Genomic DNA, 27,983 nt, shown 5'->3' with positions numbered 1-27,983 from the left:
GTGCTTGGAGCCCTAATAAAATCTGGCAGTGCAGCGGACCTCTATAGAAGGGTCCTACTTCTGCAAACGTTCTGCTTCCTTGTCAGTGTAAAGATGGCACTCACAGACCCGTGCAAAGGGTGATGTTCTCTGAAATGAAAATGGACAAGGGAGCAAGGTAGCACATTTGTAATATCCACTGGCTCAGACTGCTGGTGCAGTAGACATGAACTTGACTGAAGACAGTTTATTTACCTCGAAGGCTAAGGAGTGCAGATCCGTTTGATTTGTTGCTTGTTGAATAGTCGAAGTGTGTCGGATCTGGTTAGCTAACGTAGCTAGCTAGTGGTAGCAAAATAGATGCTCGCAAATACTGCGATTCTGTATTGATTTATACGGTGAGTATACTCGCAGGACTCATTGATGGTGTTGGTTTAACCATTGTGTAATGCAAAGGCGCTTAGTTTCGCGTTGTGTTCGTGTCAAACAATCTGTCAGTGTCTAGTTGGTTGCTAACCTAACTAGCCAGCTACATTTAAGAGATACAGCCAGTTGGCGGAACAGAATAACAAAATGTCTGATTGCGTTATAAACCATAACATACCCACGCGTTTATATTTTGGTTCATGTTGCTTTATTCTCAGTTGTCATAGTTCAGCTCAGCTGGTGCAGTTATTGTGATCGGGCACCTATCTACATTGCTCTGTAGCTATCGATAGCTAGCTTGCCAGATAAACAAATTATATTCGCTTGCGAACAGTCGCTAATTGTTTAGCTAGACTAGCTTGTAACGAAAAACTTTATTTTCGAATAAATGATGTTAGTATATTAGTCAACATTGGCTACTTTTTTTAAAAAAAATGTAACATGTTAAAGCATATGTTTAACCACTACTAGCTGTCCTTTCCTGTTGGTTCATGCAGCAGTGCATATTCGACCATGGCCATCTCTCAGTTTCGCCTTTTTAAGATCTGCACTTGTCTCGCAACCTTGCTGTCCTTCTTCAAAAGATTGATATGCAGGTAAGAGTTATGATTGTTGGGGCAATTTAATCGTGTATAGCTGGAGGTTTATTTCCAAGCTTGCCTCAGTTTTGTTTGTACTAGAATTATAGATCATTCGAACGATGCATATCTGCAATTTACTTTAGTTTCTTGCTAAATTAAGGTTTTGCCTGCTGTACAAAACTGCTGGTATTTAAAGATAAAGAATGCACCTGTGTTTACTGCAAAGTTATTTATTCTGGAATGATATTGATCAAGAAGAGGTGTCCTGTGGAGTATTGTTGGTTGAGTAAGTGATGTATCATTCCACAGATCAGGAAGGTTGCGAAAGCTAAGTGGTGACCAGATAACTTTGCCAACTACAGTGGATTTTTCATCGGTTCCCAAACAGGTCAGTGAGGTCCAGCAATCCCATGCTGTGCTTTCTTTTATCAGCAATACTTCACCAGCTTCACGGATTCGTTGTTTTGACGTTGCTTGCAGGAAAGATGGCACGTCTTTCACTTGTTAATCATCACCTGTTTGCTCTGTTTGTACGATTTTTCAGTAATGGTTAATGCAGTGCACTTCATTTTTTTGCAGACAATTTGTTCCCTTGGGCAATAGCGACATCGCTTATTTTGTTCAGACAGATTGTCATTCATTTTTCAATTCAGATACAATGCAGCTCAATCTTCCATTGGAGCTAAAGTAGCCTGTATCATAGATACAGGGGCTGTGGATGTTTCCTTGTGTTTTTGTTTTGATTTTTTCAGTCATACTCTAATCCCACTGGATGTTTATGCTCATTTTGCCCCAGGCTGAGATTGAGGAGTGGAGCTCCTGGGATGAGGAAGCCCCCACAAGTATCAAAATCGAGGGGGGCAATGGCAACCTTCCACCCCCTCAGGATGATGCCGAGGAGGAGGAGCCAGATTACTTCAAGGACATGGCTCCCACCATCAGGAAAACCCAAAAAGTATTACTTAATTTAAGTTAATAATTGTATTCAGAACAAAGTGTGTGCCAAAATTTGAAAGCTGCATACTAACAAAAAAACGGCTATTGACAATAAAGAAATGAGTTGTGCTTTCTGTTTAGTACCAGGCCACCATTTTGGACCATTGTGCCTGTGTGTCTCATTTCATTTTCAGTTGTTATCGTTTAAATGTAATAATTTTTTTTTTAATGTGATAGTGACCTTGTGAAGTTTTAGCAAGTTGATTCTTCGCAGATGTATTTCCATCTTGCGAACATCCTTTTTCCTGCCATGCTGCATTCCCCACTATGTCCTTTGAGCAAGGTTAAAGAATTGGGGAAAACATTGTCTAGATCAGGGAGCTTGACCACCCTCCTTCTCTTTCTCCTTCCCTCAGATTGTTCTGAAGAAGAGGGAGCCGCTGAATTTCACCATTCCGGACGGAAGTTCGGGTTTCTCCAGCCGGCTGGCAGCCACTCAGGATGTGTCATTCACCCAGCCGTCGGTGAGCGCGGCAGCCCGCTCCTCCTGACGGGCCAATCACACACCAGATTGGAGTCGACTTTCCTCCAGAGACTACCGCACAGAGCACTTCGTATATCTTACAGCTGTGAACTTGTGGGGGGGGACGGAATGCACATTAATTAATTTTTATATGGAAACATTGCAGTTTCATTGACACATTAAACAAAATCAAATAATTTGAGAAGTATAACAGAAGTAGAAATAAGATGCAGTTCAATGCAACAATTAGATTAATAGTAGATCCTTTTAATAACTGTTGGTTGAACGGACATTTTTACATACAAGTGAAAGTGATTATTCTTGCTATATTTAGAAACTTTACAGCATGTAGTTAAAGGGGTGTCTACAGCGACAGAGCACCTAGGAATCTTTGGGACAGTTAAGATTGAACTATATTAACCCTCCACCTCCAACCCCCTGCCCCCCACCTTTCCCTTTGTGCTGCAGGCTGAGCTAGGGGAAATGGACACCTGGCAGGAGGACCCCAATGCCTGGGAGGATGAGTCTGAAGCTGCTTGGGAGGCGGAGGAAGTGCTGAGGTACTGCACTCGTCCGTGCTCCACTCCTGCCATTCCTTCTTCTCTCACAGCCGGTTATACGTAAAGTAGAGCCTGATGTGTACATTCACCCATGCTTTTAACAAGCACGGAAATTCTGATAGTTGTATATCTATGGTGGTGCCCTCAAATAAATGGGGATTTTTTTTCTGTGCTTGGTATATCAGTTTAGCTGACCTTGTTGATGTATTGGCTCTCACTATTTGATAGGCATGGCAGTGAAACTCGCTATGCATGTAGCGTCTCTTGTATGTTCCCTGGATTATTGGATTCGGAATTGCCATTTCCCTGTGCTGTTTATACTTGCACATGCAGATGATAAATGTCTAGTTGTTTTTCTGCTTCTTGCCAGTAGGTGGCAGTGCATGACCTTGGCTTTTTTGTGTGGGTTCAGTCTCGTCCTTGAGCACTCTTAGGCTTTTCAGTTTGCAAAATGTCAAAGAATTTTATAATTTCATGGAAAGGTTTGCTTCACCACTGCACACTTTTCATTGGGGACTATATTAAAGGCTCCTTCCTGTGAAAATTGCATTCTTTGATTGAACAGTATAATGACACAAATATTTTTAAGTCTAATTAGAAAATGTCTGATTTATGGGTATTATAGTAAAATTCTCAGTCCAGCTTGCACAAGTATCATAGATGAACTTCCTCACAAAGCTAGTCCTTGATGGCTCCCATCCCTGAATAATGCAAGGTTGTGTCATTGCGTGGCCTCAATCTTCACAGGATTTAAGAACGCACTTACTGTGTGTAAGTGTGTTCATTCCAATCGCTTATTTTATCCGTCTTTGATTTCCCGGTTTCCGGATTCCGAGTTATCAATTTTTGGTTCACGCTAGCGCTGCATGATATATTGAATCACGGTCTTTCTAAGGGTAATCTGAGTAACCGCCACCATGGGGCACATAGGCGATCTTTTGTTTTTATTTTATTTTTTTTGTCATACCTGATGCGGTAGTATGCATCCATGCATCAGAGGCCATGTGAAATGCTTCTGAGGAAAAAAAAACACTGATATAAATTGGGTGCTGAACATGCAGCCAATCACCAGCAAGGCCTTCTTGCAATCGGAAAAAGCAAATCACATTATCACATGTACTAGCTCGTTGCTGATTGTCTGTCTTATCAACACCCAATAGTTATTAGGGATGTATTTTTAGTGGTTCTTACTAGCGCATCAGGTATGACTGAAAAAAAGACCGAAGGTCACCTATACGCTCCATGAGGAATTCTTATTCTTATTCTTATTACGCTTCGAAAGATCACAATCTGATATATCATGCAGCCATAGCGTGACCTAGAAATAAATTAAGGTCCACCATCTTTAAGGTTGTTCCAGTCTGTTAAGTGGAGGAGCGGTGAGATTTCAGTGAGGATATACAAGGGCAGCCTTTGCTTTTCTTTTTTTTTTGGAATGTGTGACATATAATTGATCCGCCTGTGCATCCAGCTGTCCACATCTGCTGCATCTGTAATTGACGTCACTTCAGACTGATGCTTGACTTAAGAATGACGCTTCATTTGCCTTGATTCCTCTGTTCTCGTATCTCATCCTTTCGTCTCTTCCTCGTGTTCTCCAATGGATGGAGCTAAGGAGCGAGAAAATGATGCAATGAGTGGAAATAAGCGGTTGGAATGACCCCAGCCTGTTCAGAGTGGGTAACACCCACATTGACTTGTATTGTAATGTTCCAGTAATGCCCCAATGCACGATCCACAATGGATGCTTCTGTCAGAAGAAACAAGGTACAGGTTCCACTCGATGGTGGTCTGTAAGCTTACCGTCAGAAAGATTACATATCATCTTTCTTAGCATGTTGGGACAGCAACAAAAACATTAATGCTGCATACACCTTGCTTGGCAGACATTCTACCATGATTTAGTTTTATGCTACATGATACCTTAATTTGTCAGCTGCTTCATAAGACAGTATTGCTGAATAGCTTGAGAATCCACATACACCTTTGTAACTTAGGCTTTTCCATATTGGACATTGCCACTTACGTTATAACAAGGGTGTTTGTTCTGAAAATTGTGCTAAAAGCATTTCAGTGAGAGATGATTTTACATTAAATTAACACCCTGCATACATATATTATTTGTATGCCAGAAGGTTCTTGGGAAGAGCAGTATCCGCCTTATGTTACAAGTTGCGTAGATTATGACGTAACCCTTACTTAAACATTCTGTGTCACTGCTGGAGTTACATAAGTGCACTATGCAGTATTCTACACGGTGGTACCACGGTGCACTGTACCATGCATGTGGTCAATCAAGCGTGAGGACCTTCTTGTCTTACGTAATGGCAAAAAATAAAACATTTTGCTTTATGAAGGTATACTGAGCATAAATAGCTTATTTACATTATTACATAAGTAAGTGTCGTTTCATCAGCATTAAAGGTCTAGTAGGCATCTTTATTCAGTCATGTATTGTTAAGTAACCATGGTGAATCTGTAGCTAACAGAGATTTAAATACAGTGAGAGAAATTCAGCTCATCAGATTGTGGTCATGTCTTCAAAATCTTCATTTTAAATTGCGAATTATGTTTGGGCTAAGTCATCGTTTGTCAACAGATTCACTGCGACAGTCAAATTTAGGGGCCTGACCAAAGCCTCTCAAATTTTGCTGCAACTAATGTTCAATAGTACAGTCCCAGTGAGAGCCTGCAAGCAAGCAACCTACTCTCATAAAGCGCTGGCATCCTCACTTCTTAGCCAAAAGAAAGGAAGTTGGCAATAGCAAACCAAAGTAATGAATTACCATTAGACAGCATACTTCAAGATGATCATTATCAATGTGGCTGACAAGCTTTTTGGGCTCTAGCTAAAGGCAGTTACTAAATGATAAGATCAGACTTGTAGTCTGATTTCTAGAAAAGTAATCCTGTATGTTTTGATGAGGCTACCTATTGGTTTTATGTAAGGCAAGCTAATCTCCTTGATTGGTAGCTAATCAGTTTATTTAGTTATGAATCAAGTTTGCTAGCTTGCCTTCTAGCCTAATATTTCACAATATTAGGCTGTCATAAGACTTGTCATAAGGCTTCAAGAGATGAGATTTCTTCCTTGTGTTATTTATTGGCTGAGTTTAATAACAAGAAATTACACATGCATTTGAATGGATCAGAAAGAGGAGTTAAACGATCCCAATTTAATTCATGATCGTTTAACTCCTCTTTCTGATCCATTCAAATGCATGTGTAACTCTCTCAATCTCTCCCAATTTGTTAGTTTTATACACAACTTAAAACAAAATTACCAGATAATTCTACTCTTACTGGTTTGATTCTAACCAACACTCCTCACAAAGACCCAGCGGGTTTTGTGTTCCCCAATGACTTCAGTGACCATTGTATCATAGTGTGTTTCAGGAATACTGAAATGGCCCACTTAATTTTTAAAATAAATTTTAAGAACCTTTACGAATAGGCATTTCTTCATGATTTACATGTGACTTTTAACAGATCTTATCCCAGATGTTCATACTGCTTGGCTTTATTTTAAAATGCACATTCAAGCAGTCGTGAATAAATAAAAGGGATGAGATAAAAGGGAAAGAGAACCCCTGGTTTTCCCCTGATCTCTCAGATATGTCTCATCAGAGAAATATTGCTTTGGCCAAAGCTAGACAGACTCTGACTGATTCTGGGAAGCACAGGGCACAAACTCTGAGTGGATTTCCTGGCACAGAAGGATTCGAAAGGAGTTCAGTGTGATGCAATACATGAGTGTTCATCAACACTCATGCCACCAAACCGAAGTGTGTGGCGTTAGTTTTGAGTAAAACGTTTTACCATGCATGTCTGGGCAGCGACTGCAGTTATTTGGTTTGAAGTGGTCCACTTAAGGAATTTGTCATGTGTTTGTAATGATGACCTCTAATAAAACAGTGAGCTGTCTTCAATATTAGGTGAAAAGGTCGGAGAAGTACAGGTTCAGTCACAGTGTTCCTAACTTGCACTTGATTTTGGGCAGGGCTGTCGAACCCTGTCCCTAGAGATTTACCATCCTGTAGGTTTTCATTTCAACCCTAATTTGGCACCCCTGATTCTGCCAATTAGCAGCTCAGCGAGATCTCTAGCTGTTGAATGAGGTGTGTTTTGCTGGGGTTGGAGTGAAAACCTACAGGATATTAGATCTTCAGGAACAGGGATTGGGCAGCCCTGCTTTTGGGTATCCTGAAACAATGATGAGAACAATTTGTGGCTTTGAATCTTCCCAGGGTGCCCTGAATCTCAGTTTACAAAGCATTAACTGATGCTACTAATAAATTATATACTAATGCTGCATGTTATGTTGCTAGTCTGGAATTGTAGGTGGCAGGGACAAACTGCATGGGATAATAGGACACACTAAATATAGTTTCTGAGTAAGCTTTTTTTCACAGGATTAAATGAAAACCTCAAAATTATTCTCATCTCAGCCCCCTGTGGCAAGCATGTCTTGTTGAAGCTTGTTGAACGATGTGTCGAGACAACCTCTCATTGATATGCACCACAAGTCCAGAAAATTCTTTTCCAGCTTGTTTTGTAGACCTAATGCATTTGGTATAGGGCACAGGTACAGATTACTGTATAATCCTTTGCTGAAAGGGGGGGGGGGAGGGGGGGAACCTTTGTACCTTCAAGATACTCTGAGTTACTCTGGAAAACTGGGGTATTTCTGACGGCTGTTTTGTGCTCTTTCTGAAACAGGCAGCAGAAGCTGGCTGAGAGGGAGAAACGAGCCATGGAGCAGCAGAGGAAGAAACTGGAGAAAGAAGCTCAGAGACTGACGAAAAAAGAACAGAAGATTGCCGTTAAGCTTTCGTAACGTAGAAGGAGCCCTGGGCAACGACATATGCCAGGAAAAAGCTGGACATCCTTCCACACAGTCACCATTTTCATAACAGTTTTTTTCCCCCCTCCCTTTCCAAAGTTAACCCATTCATTTTCAATTTCCTGGTGTAAGTCCACCAGCAGCCATTCAAAATATCCGTCTGGTGTCTGTGAATCATTCTGTAGGTCTGTTTTTTTTTTTTTTTTTTAAATAACAACAAAAAATATGAAAAATATGCTAAATTATTTTTTCCCCTCTGCTGAATCAGGTTGCAGGAACTATTGTAAATAGAATTACAAATGAACATTTGGAGAACTGGGAAGTTTTGTGTAATAAGGTGAAACTGCACAGCAGAGGGTGATATTCTTAAACTGCTGAATTCATTCTCCAGTAGCTTGGTTCTTTTTTTTGTTTTTTGTTTTTTGTTTTTTTTTTTGGTGGGGGGCGGGGTGGAGGGTCTTCATTCAAGATTTGTCACAATACTTTCATCAGTCTGTGTGTGACTCCAAACACTGAATTTGCATAGTACAAACAAGGACCATTGATGTAAATGAAAGTGGCTGTTCTGAGGTTCACTGTAGTTACTGCTAAATGTGGATGTGGGTACAGAGTCCAACTCTTCCAACAGTATCTTTAAAGGACAGGTGAGTTTATTTTGGGATCCCAAAGCAAATTCTACTTTTAATAATCAAACTAGATGCTCTTGGAAGGGCATGTCTTAACATCATGCAGGTGGTACTCTGTAAGATTCTTGCTCTTATTCATATTCCTAATGCTCTTAATAGTAGCTGTTATTTTCACTAAAATGATCGTTTTTTTCGTTGAAGAATCAATTAAAACTAAACATTAACACTGACTCTGCATTTAGTATTGCACATACGATGAATGAATCCTATATCTATGATTGGACCTCTTGCAGCAGGGATTTGATGACTGAATGTTACAATATCTGCTGTTAAGGGAAGAACATGTCCACTAGCATTGATATGTTTGAGTGTGCATCTGTCCTGGTACAAGTGATCTTATGCAGCACTTGAGAAACGGAGGCTGGTACAGAGACTCCCACAGAAGATACGCTAACCGGTTTGCATCTGTGCTATAGAACAATGGTGCTTGTCAGTTGATGTTAAAGCATTGTAGCTTTGTATCTAAGCATCATTCAAGAGGGAGAGGAGGGTGGGCAGTTTATTCTGGTCCATACTGGGCATAATTTATGAGACCAGATTGGCATGTCATATTGTCATGGAAACCTGGGGTAATTACAGCTTCAGAAAAAAATTGTTGCAGGAGAGCTGTCATTTTTGAACACTGATTTCATATGAGTGAGCAGTCTGACCTGGAATGATTATGCTTCTGTCACCAAAAAAAACCATCTTGTCTCACAGTACATTGGATGTTCTGTAAAAATACTTTTTGGCTGCAAGATGCTCACCTTAGTTTCTTCTTGTGAGGGTTTTCTTTTTTGGGGGGGGAGGGGGGGGGGGGAGTCACAGAGGGAATCGTTTGTGTAGCAGTCTTACTGCATTTTAAAATATCGACTGTATTGCCAAGAGAGCAATCTATAGAGCAGGCTGATGCAATTAACAAATGAGAAATATATAAAACATTTTAAAACTTTGGTTTATACATTATTGACCTATTGATAGTATTGTCCAGTGCATGCAGTGTGTAAACAGGAACTTTGGGCCAGGGATATGATGGTTGTAAGAAATTGACATTTTGACCATTTTCATGCCTTTTTTGATATATTTACATTGATTTTTTTCTTTGCAATGCAGAATGGCTGGTTTCTGTCATATTTAATTAGGTGGTGAAAGTTGCATGGTTAATTGTGTGCTCATCAAGAATATTTCATTATTTTGCACATCCCCTGTATGACATAGGCAATAAATGTCTAGAGTCTCATTCCGGTGTGTGTATGTGGGGGTGTTGTGTGGTGCAGGTCATCCAGCTGAACACCCAATGGGCAGTCTTAAAGGCAGAACTTAAAATCTTTCTACAGGCTCGTGATTTGTTAGCATTAGTATTAGCAGGACATTATGAAACATCAAAATACTGCTCAGCAGCTTCACTGGTTGTTTTGGCAGAACTTCAGTGGCCGGGGTACTGATTATATTTCAGAGGTTTTCGTAATGTCGTTCCTTGCTTCTTCTTAACGTGGATGCTATTAGTGTCCCTTTAGTCCTTCATATACAGAAATAAATAATTTTCTCCTAAAACTGGAGGAAAGAAATGCCCGTTAATTTGTAGAATGTGCATGGCCCTGTTGCAGTTTTAATTTTCTGATATTATATTGCTTTGTTAACCAATAGGTCTGATTTCTTGGCAGCAATGCAGTTACAAGTGTTCAGCTCTGAACCCACTGGACATCAGTTTGAAACTTGTATGTCACAGTTGCTGTACCCTTCTACAAGCCATTTTACCTCAGATAGGCTAGACTTTCTATTTGTACAAGCGATCACATTATTTGTGTGTCTGAAATAAATTTAGTGTAATCATATTTTTCGACCGCTGCCTTTTAAATCCCAGGTCAGACTGGTTGCCTCGATAATCGGCACATTTTGATCCTGAAAGCTTGACGTCATAATCACTGTCTGCCACCAGAACATCCCTCTTTGACACAATGGCTGACCCAGTTAAATGGAAAAGGCTTGTTTGTGCTTGGAGAACGGTGAAAGGGAACAAAGCAGACTGGAGTGATATTCCGCTCTCAAACAAGCCCCGCTTATAGTGCTTCCTCTTTGAATGTACAGTATGTGCTTGGAATGATTGGCATGCATACGTCAACTTTTGTAGTTATTTTTATAGTGAGGAGATATTTCATGTTACAGTCACTTTGTCTGTGTCTCTGTGTCCACTGGCCATGTTTTGAGTTTTTGTGTTGTGTTCCTCAGTACTACACTGTAATAACTCATTGTAGTCAGAACTTGGGCCAAGAAAAAAATGTATTTGTTCTCAGTGTTTTATTAGAGTGGACATACAAAATCTATTTAGAAGGGGAAAGTGTGAAGTTGGAGCCATTTACATTTTTTGAATGATAGAAGCGCTCAGACCATCCCATCCACGGAAGGTAATTAATCCCCCACTTTTTGCTAATATGGCCTAGTTAATGACAAATGACCACAGACATGATTCAAATTATGGTATATTTGTTCCGTTATGATATTAATTTGAAACTCTTAAGTAAGATGAGAAAGTTGAAAGCAGTGAGGGTTACTTCAGTGTGGCTTTTCTCTAAGGGTATAAATAAGAGCTCACTTCAAACTGGATAAGAATAGTTTTAAACAGATTTTTGCTTTAGAGGTGTTGGCAGTCAAAACATGGAGAGGGATACCATGCCACTGAGAAAATGCTAAATGAAAATTGATGGAACAAGATGCCTAGGGGCATGCTGGGATTGGGCTGGACATGACTGTTGGTGAAATTTGTTCAGCAGCCTGCAGCTGTGTAGTGTCCACTCTCATCTAAGGTGACTTGGAATTCTCATTACAGTTTAACTGGCACCTCAGGGGTGTGAAGTCCTCATTGCATCTTGGAATTCTGTAGCCTGTAACCCAGCTGGTTTTTTGTGCAGTCGAGGCAAAACACCCTGCCTATTTGTAGGACTGTCTTGTCACTTAAACTTCAGTTTGAGAGAGCATAAACATGCACACATCACCAAATTATATGTTGGCAGCCACCAGTCTGCAGACTTGCTGTCTTGTCTAACCAGAGGAGTCCTTTCACTATCAGAGGGGGCATACCAATATGTCTGAAGCCCTCTGTCCCAATGTTACACTACAATCAATTATGCACTGCACTACATTGCACCTGCAGGGCTGCCAGCTACTGTCAGCACTGCCTATCCATTCTGCGCCCCACCCTCTTTGGTCATTGTAGTGAGAATGAGTTTTAAGAAGGATGTCCACCTGCTGATAAATGTGTTTGCTTTTAGGCATTCAGTGCAACAGCCTTCCAGTGTATGAGCCTACACATCTGTCGGGGAATTGAGAATTTGTTTAAATTATGACAATTTCCAAATCCAGCAGTTTTAATAGCTAACAACCTAATTTAATGTTTGGCATTCTGAGTACAGAACAAAAGTGCATCAACCATTGAAACTCCTCACTTATCCCGACATAAATAGTTTTTTTTTAATTATTTGATTCCATTTGTTAATCATTATTAAAGATATCAGTTATCGGTTAAAGTACCAAATGCAGAGCAACCTGTTGGATGAACCTTCATCAAAATGTGCAATTTGCAACCCAATTAACTGTCAACTGGTATCCTCTCTACCTTCTCTTGAAAGGGTTGTAATCACCAAAACTACAAACTACTTAAATCAGAACAACCTTCTTTACCCAAATCAGTCTGGCTATCCTCTGTAACACAGGTTCTCAGTTCTGCAAAAACAACATCCCTGTTCTCTGTACTAATCCTACGTGATCTCTCTGCTACATTTGGTGTAGGTCCTTTTGGGAACCCTGAAAGAAATCGCTCTCTCAGACAATGCCTAAAAGTGATTAACTTCATACCATTTTGACCACTCCTATCAGTGCGCACGCATTAGCTTAACGTCATACTTTGACATGGCTGAACTGTCTCCATTTCAAACTCAGTCTTGCCAAAAATTAGGTGCTTGATGTCCAAGCTAAATCCACATTCCTTGAGGATCTGTCTATCACCCTCGGCAACACAAAGGTATCCTCATCCCAGTTGCCAACAGTGTTGGTGTATTCCTGGATAACAAGATGTCTTTTATGCGCCTACTGCAAAAAACCACTTTAAGCTACTGTTCTACATACTCAAAATTCATCCTTTCCTTACTTCTTCAGGATAATTTGCTACTTGAAATGCTGCATTCCCAGAATCCCTCCTGCATCTATTATGGTGCTTTATGTTGTAGGTTTATTTCATACATTAAAGTAATTAACATTAACTGCTCCTATCATTTGTAACCCTAATGGATTTCCATTGGCTCATGATTGCCTAAACCTTTTTGTATGCACTTATGCAAGTCACTATGGATAAGAGCATCTGCTAAAAGCCTAAATATAAATTAAAATGGGTGTGTTTCTGAACCCTGACAGCCAGTTAGAATAAACAAAGAAAAACATTTTATGAACATCTGATACTGCTTAAGGGGCACTTTTCAAAAAGAAAAAAAACAGAAGCCGGACTGCGACTATCATGCTTTAATAATAAATATATTATGACATCTCAAGTAAATAATAAAATGGTATTGCACATGATTCAGGCACATAACAAGTGTCAAATGTGCTGTAGCATTAACTTTTTTCACATGAACAAGTTAACACAGAACTGTAACATAAAAAGCTCTAACACAGAGAAAATACATCTTCACTAAACACAAACAGTGAAGGTCTTTAAAGCTTTGGCTGAAGGTTTAGTAATTTTTTTAAACAAACAAGATACAACTCCATATAAACCTTAAATTCTACTGCAACAAACTCATGTTCATCTCTTGATCATCTGTTCTCCCCTCCCCCACCCCTCATAAAAATACAATTTTAAAAAGCAGGGGAATAAATAAATTAAAGCAGCAAACATCATTTAGTTACAACACAACCACCTACCCAAATGATCAGTTTAAACAAATCAAGACTTCAACAACTGAATCCTGGGGAGGGAAACCACAACAGAAAATAATTCCCTTTCATTCAACATTTTTCCTCAACCGATGGCAACTGTACACAGTGCAAATTAATAACTTACAGGGTGACAACGAAAATATATATCTATACACAAGTGTAGAAAACACGCTAACGATTCCTAACTCTTTAGGTTCTTTTTCTCTGTCAGTCTTTGCATGCAGTGAGAACATGTTACACAACTGAGCCCAAGGAGACTTGGCGGAGGGAGTGCAGGCCTACAACGCAGCAGCCTCGGATCAGAGCTCCGATGTTGTACACCGGCGCCCCCTGGCCCCTGTGGGTGGAATACAGCCAGGCCACGGTGGGCACCATTGGAGCAGCCAAGGCCACCAGATCCACCAGGAAGCTGTTGCTCCAGTATCGCTTCTCCACTAGTGCGGTGCACTGCTGTTTACCTACGTCATTCACAGACGTTTTCATGCAGAAATCCAGCTCCTCAATGAAGCCGTCGCCCTCCATGGGCTCTGAACACTGGCCCGAATCGCCTTCAGAAGCGAGTAGGACGGTGGCTGAAGGGTCAGGTGGAGTCAGGTTTGCTGCTTCAGGTACATCTGGGCTCTTCAACATGGGATGCTCAGGGAGACTGGGGTTCGGGGCACTGTTTCCCTTGGTCTGAAGTTTCAGTAGCTGAAGCAGAAGGTTTTCCAGGTCAGGGGTCTCAGAGATGAAGTCTGTCTGGATGGACTTATCTTGCATGGCGATCTGTCGTTCACTGATGGGCAAGGTGGGGATCGTTTCCACCGAACTCTGCAGCAGGCTGGACTGCAAGGGGCACAGCTTCGGCTTGCACTCCTGGCTGGAGTCCACCGCTGTCGACATCAGGACGTGTTCCAGGATGTCCGAACGGTTGGCCATCTCATCGCCGGCCAGTAGGCTGCTGTCGGCCATCTTCTCGGCTGCCTGGTCCTCCAGCGCCGGGCCGTCCCCGAGCTCGGCCATGGGCTTACCAGGCGCGGAGTCGCAGAGGAAGTCCAGGGTGGGCTCCTCCGGCAGGGAGCCGTTCTGGGCCATCTCCATGCTGTGCAGCAGCGTCTCCAGCTTCTTGTTCTGGATGTTGATGTCGATGAAGTACTTCTGGATGCCCTTGTCCTTCTCCATCAGGCTATTCTTCATCGTCTCCACCACCTGCCTCAGCTGCTTGATCTCCTTGCGGGCTTCCTTCAGGGCCAGCTGCGCCTCCACGCGGTGGCACTCCTCCTCGATCCAGTCCTCCCTCATTCGTCCTAGCTGTGCCTTCAGCTCTTCCACCTCAGAGTCCCTGCAGAAGGAAAAGAAAATGTGGGCATTTAGAATATGGTGCACAGCCTTTTTATATTAAATTACACTAAGCCTTGTGCCCAGTCCACCAGTGACAAGGGTAATCCATCAGAAAGCTTCATCTTACAGACTTTCTGACATTAGCGGACTTCCTTTATTGAAGGGTTGCTACAAGCTGCTTCCGGTCCCCCAGTGGAAATGAAACGTAGCAAACCTTTGACAGACTCTGCTCTCAGACTCCTTCAGCTTGCTTTTCAGGTGCCTGATGGTCACTTCCTTCTGCTGAAGGGGTGTCAGGTACTGCTCCGGGTTTGGGGGCTTGATGCCATGGTTGTCCCCACAGGAGTGATATCGTCCGGTCTTGGATCTCCTGAAAGACCATTTTCAACATAAAACTTTGTCAGCTCAAACTGAATAAAATTTAGATGCTTTCTTTGTAAAATGATTCATATAAAAATGAAAGCTAAAGACTTTTGTGCCATAATGTTTATATTTTGTAGTCAAATCTCTAGCTAATTTCTTTCTAGTTTACTGCTCCCACATTGAAACCCATGGCACCTCCTAACAGACATAGCTAAGTGCAATTTTCGGCTTTTATTACAATGGAACACCAGACACCGATTTGTTTATGCATTCATTGCTGAGTCAAATCCAGTCTTCACAAGTCATATGAAGCTCATCTGCCTGGGCAACTGCTTTTAAAGCAGCTATGGGAGATCCTTGGTGGAATCCATCCAGTAATTGCTCTGTCCAGACAGGCTGGACAATCTCAGATTTTGCACTTCCAGGGCATATGGGTCAGTGGAGGCAAGAATTACTGACTGGCGGACACTTAAAACCCATCAGAAGGTGAAAGCCAGCGGGAGTGCAGAGTAAAATCAATGGGTGTGTGAAATCTCTGACCTCTGCCAAAAGGAAGGTAACATTAATGCACAGCACACAAAATAAGCCAGTTTGACTGTGTGCTTCAAGCAAGCAGCAAACAGTAGCTTATTTGCTCCAGACAAGAAGCTGACCAAGTAGCCCAGATTTCAGGCCATCTATAATTCTCAAAGGAAAAACGTGGTCCTGTTGTAGTTAGAGAAGATATGGGTTTTATTCCCTCTGCAGGGCAGGCAATGAATTAGTCTCGATTCAGACTAGGCCCTTGCAGACAAGTGACACAGCTCACAGAATATCCTAGCAACCTGGGTTTTTGCTTTGATGTCAGTGCGACATCTCTGCCAGAAATAGAACAAGCTAGCAGGCAGGAGGAGGTGCATGTTGGATCAAGAACAAGGACATCACGACCCAATCACAGCAAGCAGCACAGAGGCACAGATGCTGCTTCACAACCATTACTGTCCACTTCAAATGGATTTTGAAATACAAAAAAGGGCTTACATAAAAATACAGGCTGCATTCGATATCAACAAAGCAACAAAGACAAACTAAAATGGAGGCAACGCAGAGCATAATCATTTTCATGGAAGGGATCCAGAAAATGGAGAGTGGGCGTTTGGTTTCTCATGCATCCCGCGTGGAGATTGATATTACTGATATTGCAAGGCCAGTTGATATGAACACCAAGCACCTACACAGAAACGGGAGAGCGTAACCAAAGAAACAGCACACATCAGAGGGAAGCAGAGATACCGAGTGTGTATGAAATATTCATGAGCATTTCCTATCCCCACAAAACAAAGCAGAGAAGTGTCTGCCCCCCTCTCCACCACTCCATTTATTAGTATGCGGCAGAGACTGAAATATTATTTAGGTCAAATACAAAGACACAATACCCCTTCATTCTTAGCATAACCCTACCATGACTATAAAGCCTCTCATTTAGAAGGGAAGACAAAAACATGCCAGCTTGGCACACTGCCTAATCCCCCATGAAAGCGAAGCAGTCGCCAATGTTATCACTACGGTACCTGGCGGTAGGGCTCGAGCCAGAATTGCTGCTGCTGTTGGAGGAAGTGGGGGTGTGGGGGAGTGAGTGATACAGGCCGTAGAGCTCCTTGTCCCGGAGGGCAGCCGGGCTTCCTGCTGCCTTTTGTGCTGGGACGCTGCTCCTGATGTAGGCGCTATGGCTGCATGACAAATTCACATTAACAGTAACACAATTTTCAAGTAATAATTACAAAGATACAGTGTTGAATAATGCTAGTTAGCCACATATGATAATTTGCAGTATAATCCTTCCTGTGCATTACAGACATAATCACCAGCATTATCAAAAACTTGCCAGTCTGTTTGATAAGGTTGGATGGATGCTTTCAGTAACACACAGAACAAAAAGCTGAGAGAAGCATTTTCATGCAAGGAGCAGGGTTGCTTCTCCCAGCACACAGGCCACCAGGATCAGATAACCTGCCATACCTGCGTGAGAATGAGGACTTCTTCCCTGTAGAGCTGGACAGGGCCTCCCGGGTCTTGATGCTGCCTGCGCTGCTGGAGGAGCTGAAGTCTGCCTCGCTGCCTGCAGAACAAGCACACAGACAGCTACCATTTACCCAGGACCCAGAACCCCTCCTCACGCCATCCTGTAACCAGGCAACGTCCACACACTCTGGCACACACTGCTTACATTCCGCGTCTGCCACCCTCTGAAATGCACCCTCCTGAGCCATGTATCTTCTCAACATTTCCACCCGTGCCTTCACATCCTGGAGGCCACAGCTCAGTAAGAAAACTATCCCCTGCAAGGAGGCTGTGTGCCGCACAAGAGCGCTCGCTCCAGCTTCCAGTTGCGTGTGTTTTGAGAGCGAGGTGTCGGTGGCCGGTTCATAGCGCTCCGTCCTGCCGATATCGGGTTACAGACTTTCCATGACTTAACGCGCTCTCCTGCATACTGGGAGACTGCCTGAGGCATGCGACGCCTCATCCTCCGCACAACTGTGGGAACTTTTTCACTCAACACCTGCCTGATTTGACCAGGGCAAAGGATTCTGCCGTCTCCACCCCTCCCTCTAGCCCTCCAATTACTCCTCAGAATGTTCAAACACTGAACAAACGTCTAATGTTGAAAGAACAGCATTATAGGACCCTAAGAGTAGAAACAGTTGCATAGCACGCATTTGCGGTTGCAATTCATTTAAACAATTTTTGGCATGCAGACATGAACAGCGAAATCAGTAGTTCAACAGAAATCCTTATCTGCTCAATGACTGATTGGATTGGATATTTGTGCTGTTCTCAGACCTGCTCTGGCCCGAAATCTGTAGCCAGTATACAAAAGACCCAGTTCTAGTTTTGTTGTCTTGCTTTCATGTTCTAATCATATTCCATTAGATTTATCAGGGTTGACTCAAGAGACGCAGTGAAATAAGTGAGAAAAACACAATGGAGAGAGATGCATCTCATATAGACCACTGACTATCAACTGCCTTTATTCTACTGGACAATAATTTGTACTGAATGCCTGTTCATTTGCAAAACTTTGTACCCAGTACACAACAACTGGCTCGGTTCCACCATGGAGTGGAGTTCCTAAAAGGATCTAATGAGTTGGCCAGCTATACCTCCATAAATACTGTGCTATTGAAGGAGATAAAAATGTAGCTTTCTGGTTTCATGAAGGAAGCTGAAGGTTAAGCACACTACCATGGCTATGCACTAGGGATTCATAAACTTTCAGAGCATCCAGACTTGTACATAATATCACAATATCAAATCAGATATTTTAAGTCTAAATGATACTGCCATTCCCAAAAACTAGGACTGGGAATTGCTCTTTTTTGTTTGTTTGACAGTTCAATTTGATGTACTGCTTCACTGAATTTATTTACAATAACAACTATTAAGAAAAGACAGCTTTACTCTACCAAGTAACAGCCTGTCTGCAAATCCCATATTTCATGCATTTTCCACAAGGCACACAAGATTTGTTAGCAGAAAATCAATTAAGTTTCCTCAGCAGTAATAATAAAGAAAACTTAAACTACTTACATGAGCGGTACTTGTTTCTGCTTGAAAGAACCATATTATATTATATTATATTATATTATAGTGACTATTCGTGCAATATGTGTCAAACAACCACAGAAACACTGCTAAACAAAAATTTCCCCAAACTGGTGAGTTTGACTGCTGGAGGACACCCACCACCAGTGGGGGGAAAAGTAAACCATGCTAGCCAATTGAACTAATTGGACAGGCATCTGTGTACCCAACATCACTATCACACCAATTAACATGTTTTTTGACAAATGTAGTAACTAATGTTTTTCTCAATCATCTCTTTTCATACAAGCTGCTTTAATTGTGTGGAAAAACATTCAGTTGTTAAGCAAAATAAAGTTCTGGTAGTAGAGAGTGTTAATTAGTATGCTGATGAAACAGGTGCTGTGGACCTTAATCAGGCAAGAGGCGTTGCTTCCATGCTGAAGCGCCTGCTTAATAAAAGCCAGGTCTGCTTCATGTGTGGTATGTTGTCAGCTGTTCATATGCACCAGCTTCAGCTACTTCGTACTTTGATCGATCAGCAAGAGAAATACGTTCAAAGAGTAATGCTTTCCTTCTTTAAAATGTCTGTGGTCTGCGGTTACCAAAATGAAAGCTTTACTGATTAAACCTCAAGTCATTAACTCAGAGCTGCAAAAAGAGATAAAACAAGCATTGCATTGTGTGTGTGTCCATTCTCTGTGCAGACGAATGCATTTTTCCTCACCTTTGAGCTTTTTGGAGGACCTTTGCTCCCTCTTGTGCCTGGACGGGGGCGCGCTCCACTCCGCCATTACGACGCGTACCCTCTTCACCTTGACCTTGCGATCGCCGGGTGAGGGGGACGCTAGCGGGCTGTTCTCAGAGCCTGAGGGGGATACGGGCTGGCTGCTGGGACACCCGGTGTCATCTGTGCAATTTGTGCACCAGACAGCATGAAAAACAGGCACATCAGTCCAAAGGCAAAGTTCTTCCTGCTATCTGTCAGATAACGTATCCAATAACGACCATGTTCGGAAATCAAACGCTATTATAAGACATTGTCTTGAATCAGTTCATGGTAGTAGGCTACAGCATACCTTTGTTTAAAAAAGAAACAAAGAACACCAAGGTAATTTTTTCTGGAATGGAAGAACTAATGGTGGTCGTGGTTGAAGTTAAACATTTATTCTGTTATCAGGATGTTAAATTACATATTAAAACCTCTTTCGTAAAAGCAGTAGTTTCCGTAACTCAATTTTAGCAACGTTATACTGCAGTAAATAATGTTTAAAACTGCTTGAAGTGTAAAAATACATGAAGAATTTTATGAAGAATTTCAAATACATATCATTCGTTTCTCTCGGGGGAAAGAAGTAGCAAAAGCAACCAACCAAGTTTACATAACGGGATGTAGGCCACTGTTGCAATCACTCAAATCACAGCCGAGAACCAGATTATGTAATCGGCCTGTTAGTGACGTATACGATTACTCCACTCTCTTGGTCTCCCCATACTTTCATTAGTAGCCTACTGACTGAGAAAATTAATGTTCAACACGTATACATTACCGCACCTGAGCAAAAACTGTTTGTGCTAATGGTTCTTTTGGAATGATCAGAGCTGAGGTCGCAGTCTCTGCTCTCCTCTTCGGAAAATGGTGAATCTGACAGTGGCAATCCGTTCAATTTGGGTCTGCAAGAGCGGAAGACTGGACGGGGGATGCGACTGCGGGCGCTCTCCTTCTCTGACGCCTTGTGCTCCTGGAAACCACCAAATCGGACACTGTCACATGTAAATAAGAAACTACCTAGACTAATGCCAAAAGAACTAGCCTACAATATCTGACGTCTGCTCTGGGATCACTATATATCCAGCAGTGCACTGTGGCAATCCTTCCGTAGCTACATTGATACCCAAACTGCGAAGCAGCTGGGTAACTGTCATTAGACAAACCCGTTTATGCTAAAATATCCGAATATTTAACTTAAATCCTATAAAGATGTGCGTTCCGAAGCAAACACGCATAATTATAGGTCAGCTAGATTAGCCCACTGAATGTAACACGTGTACGTAGCTACTGTACATTGTGTGCAAGTGAACGAGGGAGCGCAGCAAACATTAACTGACAAGCGAGGAATGCATTAGCAACACTTTAACATTTGCTAGGTAGCCACACAGTATAGTCAAAGGAGTAGAAACCGACCTGATAATCCTGGAAAGGACCCATTCTGCTTGAAACAGGAATTATTTGTCGCAGACCTGTCAAGAGAAAAGCAAGGTCAGACATTTGTGGCATCTTTGGAAATAAGTAGAACAAAACATGGATTGGGCTATTAACGCTAGATATCTGAAGCGGTCGTCAGTCGAATCTACTAGAATTCAGTTTGCTTGCCCGTGGTCATATTGTTAATCACAGTTAACGGTAGCCTAATTAATATAATAACTGCCATTACTGACTGGTAGGGAGCTGCCCAGGTTATCCATTGTGATAGCTCGTGACCTAATGTTAATTAGGCTATATTTATTCATAAAATTCAGTTTTCACTGATATTCCCATTCACAGTGTAACACATGACACGTTACCTTTCATAAATCTGACGAAAAACGTCGCCTAAATTATTTTAGAGTGTAACGCCACGAGCACGTTGTAGCGCTACAGCAACAGTTGCCCGGAGTTTATTTGGTGGCTCATGGTATCTAAATCTGGCAGTAGCCTATTAGTTTGGGTAATTTAGTTTCAAGGTTGCAAATGTTACGTCTAAATGAAAATTATGGGTAGGCCTATAACAACCATTCTCTATTTTTCGTACATTTGGAGATGCACCTTATTTGAGAAAATTCAAGGCTCAGGCTGTTCAGTTTGTTTTTACATGTTTTTAAACCCTGAAGAATTCCAAAACCTCGTTTGAAATACAGAGCATTAACAAAGCAGAATGCGTATGGGAGGAAAATGTAATATTTAATTTGGTCTTTCCTTCTCTGTTTGTAATTAATTGTGGCTGTTTTGATTCCATCGTGTTATCTTTTTTATCACTAATTTCTTCAAACATACCTCATGTCAGTTTTGGTACCTTAATTTGACTAAAATCAGCATAGGACAGTTTTTGTGTCCCAAATGTCACCAAAGATTCGCTTGTAGCTAAATTTCACAGTTCGAGTTATTATTTTTATTTTTTATTTTTTTATTATGTACTCCATAATTTTAGATTTGTAATCAAATCATTCATATGTGTAATTCACTTTTCTGTGTGTGTGTGTGTGTGTGTGTGTGTGTGTGTGTGCAATCATGCATGATTACTTTCTCCTCCTTTGCATCAGTTGGGAGGGGGCTGATTATATAAACTGACTTTTTTATAAGAATGATGTCAGAACCTCCCCAAGGTTTGCTTGCTCGCTTCACTGAATTATCTTTTAGCAGATGTTATCTTTACTTGAGGCACACAGTACTACTAAATATTTCACCATCATCAGTGGCCTTCCAAAAAACTTGTGTCTTATCCTTGACTTGCACATTATATCTTTCTATGTGTAGGCTATATTTTGCTGCATTCTGAGGTATAGGTCACCGCACATACTGCTTTATTTTCTTCACATTACATTACAGGCATACACAACTTTCTACATAGCATTTACATGGCATCCAGTTACACAACTGGAAATATACTGAAGCAATGCAGGGTACAATGTAACCTTTAGGTTACAAGACCTGCATCTTACCCATTATACTACACCGCCACCCACTGCTGTATTTCACTAGAAATCCTGAGAAGAACTGTACCATGAAAAATTATTTCGCATTATGACAATATGAGACTCAACATTAAGTAAACACTAGCACAAAGTTGTGTATATTGTATATCAGTCTTCGTTTTATTGGTAAACTTTAAAACTTCACAGTAATGTTTCAGTTATCACTTGAAACTGAATTTTCTTCCTGACTCATACCAAATTAGCAAATAAAATTTAAGATCATCAGATGTTTTGTTCAACTTTATAAACTATTGAACTACATTATGCCAGTCATTTCTTTTTATTATGCACATGATGTACGTGGTGACATATTTCACAAGCCATCAGAAAAATAGGTCATTGAAAATCCCATTACTTTAGTGCAGTCACTTTCCTTTTGTTACTGTCTGTTTCAGAGTGGAATCAGATTATTAGGCTCTGCAGAGCAGCAGAAGCCTTGGCTCTGCCTAGCAACAGACTTAGCAACAGAGGAGAGTGGAGTATGAACAACATTGACTGGATGAGCCTATTACATATACAGGATTTCTGCAGTTTCCATCTGCATTATGGAAATTTATTAAAAGGGGGCCATGTTAACATTTATTCCAAGCTAATGGCTACTTGTAAAGTAGCCAAGGCTGCCACATGACCAGCTGCATGGGGCTGAAAATTCTAAACCATTAGTTTTCTTAATAAACATACTGCAGCGCATATTTTTATTCACATTATCTCTTTATACGGATAGATATTCCTTGCAGCATTAAACATTAATACGTTTTCTTGAGGCTACAACAACAGAGCCACTCCCAGGATCTGGGTTTGGATCTTTGTGTTTTCAATCTAAGTAATTTTAAGCCAACACAACGACTGTTATCATTAGCTGCGAACTATGAAATGATGTAATCTGGTGTTTAATTACCAGTAAATGTTCATATTTGACATATGAACAATATCATACCCTCGTACTGACAATATTGTCTGATGTAAGGGGAAGTGTCTGATTGTTGGTACATATGACTGAACAGCACAATTTTTTAACAAAGATAATACAGTACTTTTCTGGTAAATGTGACCCCTTTAATGATCAGGTACATATAACATCTTAATTTGGTTTGTATCTTGTGTGCCACATGTATGAGCTGAGCTGTGACCAGTCTGCATCACATGAGGTTCCCCAGTGGCTGATTCTATGCCAGTGGGAATGCGTGTCTGTCCCTGAATCTTTTGGAGCTGTCTTTCTCTGGTACCTGTGTCTATCCTGGTCTAAAATGTAGTGCTGCCTTGAGCAGGTGTTTTGTCATTGTGCATGTTCTATCTGCTTCTGTCCCCTGTGGATTACAAGTGCACTGAAAAAAATGCTTCTTCGGATAAACCTATCATTTTTACTTCAATTTGTTACACCTATATTGTTTAGGTGTTCTCATTTGAAAATTTTTAGGTTAATTGGAATGAACAAAATATTTTTTTAATTGAGAAAACCTAAAAAAATATAGGTGTAACAAATGGAAGTAAAATTTTAGGTTTGTCCAATGAAGCATTTTCTCTGTGTGGGTTACAGCACTTTGTCCACTGGACAGTCAGACTAATTATCTCTCCTGTCACAAACATGCTTGGTGACATAATACAGCCACAAGATGCAGCTGACAAGTGCACAATGCCTCATTCACGCCAAAACACCCCCTGTCCCCAGTGTTCTGTGAATGTCATACCCAGACTTCAGAAACATCAGACCTCAAAGCACTGACAGCTTTAGGACTTGAACAGTTGCTTTGTATGTGAAACATTTCTAGAACGCTGTAGATTTGGCGAGTGTACAAGAAGAATCATGGCAGCCCCAATACATCAGTTCTTCAGCATTCATTGGTAGTCCCTTAAAGTGTCAGGTGACCCATTCGCTGTCTCAGCACTGCTCCCAAAGCACAATATAGCAGAGCAGCCAAGGTCAGCTTACTGTCTAATATTTGGAATGCTATTTTATAATGTTCATCAATCCCATTGCTTTATAATTGATGTCAAGTATTCTGGAAGATTCAGTCTTACTACAAAGCACTGTCAATATGAATAACAGAAATTACACAGACATTTTATTTTTGTTGCTTCCCATTTCTTATATTCTTTTTAAATTTTTAGACTGGCAAAATACTAATGATGATTTGAAAGTAAAATAAAGATTAACATTTAGGTTATGGATTAGCCATATTGTGGTTGGATTGAATATTGGCCATAGTCTTTAACAGCTGCATGATAGCATGCATGCTTGCACCGCATGGAAGTCATTCATGCGTTCCACTAGTACTCCCATGCCATGTGTTCTCTTGTACCGTGTTATGCAATGATTCTTCGGCTTTGTTGATGCCACCCTTAAATGTGTGATTCTTGAATTCATTCATAATGACTTGTGTCTGAGTCTCAAAGCCAGTGAGGCTTATCCATCAATCCATTATCTGTCCCTGCTTATTCCTGGTCATGGTCGCGGGAAGTATTGGTGCCTATCCCAGCATGCATTGGACAAGAGGCAGGAATACACCCTGGACAGTTTAGTGAAGTTTATAGGTACAGTTATATAACTCCACTAAACACTCTCATGAGCTACTATGCTCATAACAGACATTATTTATTGAAGACTGAGGACCCCCATAGATGATGCAATAATCGTAAAGTGGTGTGTTGAACCAGAAAGTCCATCATTCTCATAATTCATTCATGACATTAAAACATGCTGTTTTCACTGCATTTTGTGTTCTCTGCATCGAAATGTGAAAACGTGCACCTATCTGTACAGTAAAAATAAAACTTATCGAAGCCATTCCAAGACAGACAATGCATTTCACCACTTGAACACACGAGCGGACTATTGGATGTTTCATTGATTTTAGTAACGTACTCTCTGTTGTCACTGGTTATAAGTTATCCTTTATGTTCCCCTTGAAAAAATAAAAAGTGGGCTAACTCTAACATATTCATTTCAATTCTTTAACAAAAAGGTATAGTGCTGATTAAGGCATCATCAGTTATTTATGACTAATCTATAATTCAGCTCAGCCCTGAGTGCTCAAGAGCTATGCATGCCAGTCTCGTTAATTATTAAAAACTTTGATTTTGTTTCAGCATATTTGTGCTTCTTGTTGTTCTGTAATTTGGGTTTAAAGTGTAGCCTACTACCGCTGAGTCATGACTTAGCTACATCTCATTTCAGTCATGATTGGGTGCCCCTAATTGTTGAAATGTAAAAACTGTGTGCTAGAAGAAGGTAAAGTAGCTAAAGTGAGTTTACCACAGTTTATAATCAGACTGAATTGTTAATACGTAACATAAATGATCTCACTTGAGCACTTCTGTTAAAACCTTTTGGGGTAAAAAAAAAAGTACATCACATTATGCCTGAAGAAAACGAAATAATAATTTATTGACAATTTATGATATAAAGTCATGTTCATATATAAATTAATATGTTAAGACAGGTTTTTAATATCCCTACAGTCTATTTCAATAAATTGTGGTACTAAATGTACAAAATGCATGATTAACTGACCTATTATTTGTATTGACAGAAGCAATGCACATCACTGAAATATGTTGTTGATGCTGCTGTTGTTTTTACTGTTGTTTTGTTTACTTGTTTGAATGTTGATTACACAATACGTGTTTACAGGGTCTCGAATGTCAATCTGAGCATAATGACACATTCCAAAAACAAGGTCCGTAATAATAGTACCCCTAATATTTTCAAGAAAAAACAAAACGGCACATAAAAGGCTACTGGTTTACCACATAAAACCACATATAACTATGAAGCATAGCCGCATACTAAAAAAAATAGTTTAAAGACATAGGCTAATACAGTTCCATCATGTGTAAACAGGGGTAGCACAGTTTGTCCACGATTAGTTAGTAAGCAAAACACTGATGGCATATGTCAAAAAATTAAAGCTTAAAGGAAAAACCTTCCGTTTTAGAAACGATCATTACCTCAAATCCGAGCAAGTATTCAAAACCAGGATGGGACCTACATCGATAATGTGCCGCTGCGAATCATATTTGTGCCCTTGGAAGAAGGCTGTTAAGCACTTCAACTTACCCAGCGTTTCAACCAGCCCCACCTTAACTGTGCAAATTGTAAACAACATACAGGGCACGCCGCAGCACCAACAATGTCATTCTTTTTTTTTCATTACGCGAATCAGGGTAACCAAATCCAGCAGCAGCTGGTTCCCACGCATTGATACATTGCTAGGCTACATCTACAGCCTATTTCGTGTGTAGGCTAGTGTTCAAGCACGCACGGACAAAAACAGTAGCCTACCAAAATGGAGATTATATGAATTGCTAGTTTCCATGTTCTAATTTAATTTTCATCTTTTTTATTACATTTTATAGCAACGTCTGAATATTTATAAATATACGTACTTGCCGGATTATTGGATGGATGGATGGATGGATATTCCTTCCAGCTAGGTAATCGATAGGCTGCACAGCTGTCCTTCGTGTCCACTTTTTAAACAATTAATAACGTGAGTAGTGTAGGCGTGATGTGTGTCTAAGCCTATGAGATGCACATTTCACAATGGGCAGTCTATACTAGCGTTTCCCGGAATTCGCAAAGGCTCCCCTTTTGATTTCGATGCGCTGTAATGAAAATGTGAGCTGTATGGGATTGGACGAGGAGGCAGCTGCTCAAAGCGATCCAATGACGAGCTATAGACGTAAATAAAAATGTGACTACGGTATGTTATGTAACGCTTTTAACTACTTCCTTTTCCCCCATCAACACTCTTGATTCTTCAAGCATTATTTTAAGCATAGGTGCTATTTTCGCTGACGTATAACCTAGCAATTGCCGTCGTCGACGTCGTTGTTGTTGTTGCCCTAAACCAAGTTTTCCCATTTATTGACCTATTATGTTTGAATTCAGTCGCTTGAATGAAGTTATATTCTCTAGGGTTCTGAGTCGAGACTGTCCGTCACATGCTGTCAACCACACAAGGAGGGGTTGGCTATCCATGGTCCTGAAGTCAGCGGAATGCAACGACCTTAAAATACCATCTTATATGACGCTCGTTGTTTCTATGAGGCATGTTAGATGAAATATATATAACTTATTGAAGTTCCTTTTGGTCGAAGTCACTCATCGCAATAGGCCTAATTCGTGTAATGTCAGTTTTTATTCGGTCACCAAAATATAAAAACAAGTATTCATGTGAATATTACCTGAAGTCTTAGTTACGGATTTGAATGTGAACTTAACCCAGATGCAAGGGTGCGGTTTTTGACCCCGAACATGTTTTTGTGTCTGTTCAACAAATGCATTTGATCATTTGCGAATTCATGTAGCCTATTCTTCAAGTAATTTATTCGGAACACTCACCAACTACTATGATAATTACAGTTGTGTGCTTCATCAGTTAGATCAGTGATAACCAAACCTGTAGGTTTTAATTTCAACCTTAATTTGGCACACCTACCTCGAATAATTATCAGCTAATCAAAATCTCTAGCTGTAGAATGAGATGTGCTTTTACAGGGTTAGAGTGAAAACCAACCAGACGGTAGATCTCCAGACACAGAGTTGGTTACCAATTTGTTAGA

General features: G+C 40.8%; 2 protein-coding genes and 1 long non-coding RNA gene across 5 annotated transcripts; 2 read left to right on the top strand and 1 right to left on the bottom strand.

The window, feature by feature from the left end:
* Nucleotide 1: 1 nt before the first annotated feature.
* ebag9 (estrogen receptor binding site associated antigen 9) lies at nt 2–13,449 on the top strand. 2 transcript variants are annotated; one of them, XM_064340956.1, is made up of 7 exons: nt 2–157; nt 903–1,001; nt 1,296–1,374; nt 1,783–1,941; nt 2,339–2,446; nt 2,914–3,005; nt 7,725–13,449. In XM_064340956.1, exons 1-7 carry the CDS (start codon nt 123–125, stop codon nt 7,840–7,842), a joined length of 690 nt encoding a protein of 229 aa, XP_064197026.1. In that variant the 5' UTR covers nt 2–122; the 3' UTR covers nt 7,843–13,449. The 2 variants fall into 2 exon arrangements, with proteins under 2 accessions (XP_064197026.1, XP_064197035.1); XM_064340965.1 differs by having other exon boundaries at nt 63–377.
* sybu (syntabulin (syntaxin-interacting)) lies at nt 13,011–26,973 on the bottom strand. Of its 2 annotated transcripts, XM_064340933.1 has the most exons (8): nt 26,805–26,973; nt 20,872–20,927; nt 20,242–20,428; nt 19,414–19,596; nt 17,124–17,223; nt 16,676–16,834; nt 14,977–15,132; nt 13,011–14,763 (listed from the first exon to the last, which is right to left on the bottom strand). In XM_064340933.1, exons 2-8 carry the CDS (start codon nt 20,893–20,895, stop codon nt 13,677–13,679), a joined length of 1,896 nt encoding a protein of 631 aa, XP_064197003.1. In that variant the 5' UTR covers nt 20,896–20,927; nt 26,805–26,973; the 3' UTR covers nt 13,011–13,676. The 2 variants fall into 2 exon arrangements, with proteins under 2 accessions (XP_064197003.1, XP_064197013.1); XM_064340943.1 differs by lacking the exons at nt 19,414–19,596; nt 20,242–20,428; nt 20,872–20,927; nt 26,805–26,973 and adding an exon at nt 18,693–18,902.
* Nucleotides 19,132–20,009, top strand: LOC135257818 (uncharacterized). Its single transcript, XR_010330779.1, has 2 exons — nt 19,132–19,249; nt 19,394–20,009. It is a non-coding gene; the product is annotated as an uncharacterized LOC135257818 (long non-coding RNA).
* Nucleotides 26,974–27,983: the final 1,010 nt, after the last annotated feature.

The sequence above is a fragment of the Anguilla rostrata genome, chromosome 1 (assembly GCF_018555375.3).
Source record: "Anguilla rostrata isolate EN2019 chromosome 1, ASM1855537v3, whole genome shotgun sequence".
Taxonomy (NCBI): Eukaryota; Metazoa; Chordata; class Actinopteri; order Anguilliformes; family Anguillidae; genus Anguilla; species Anguilla rostrata.
This window is presented reverse-complemented; position numbering and strand designations above follow the sequence as displayed.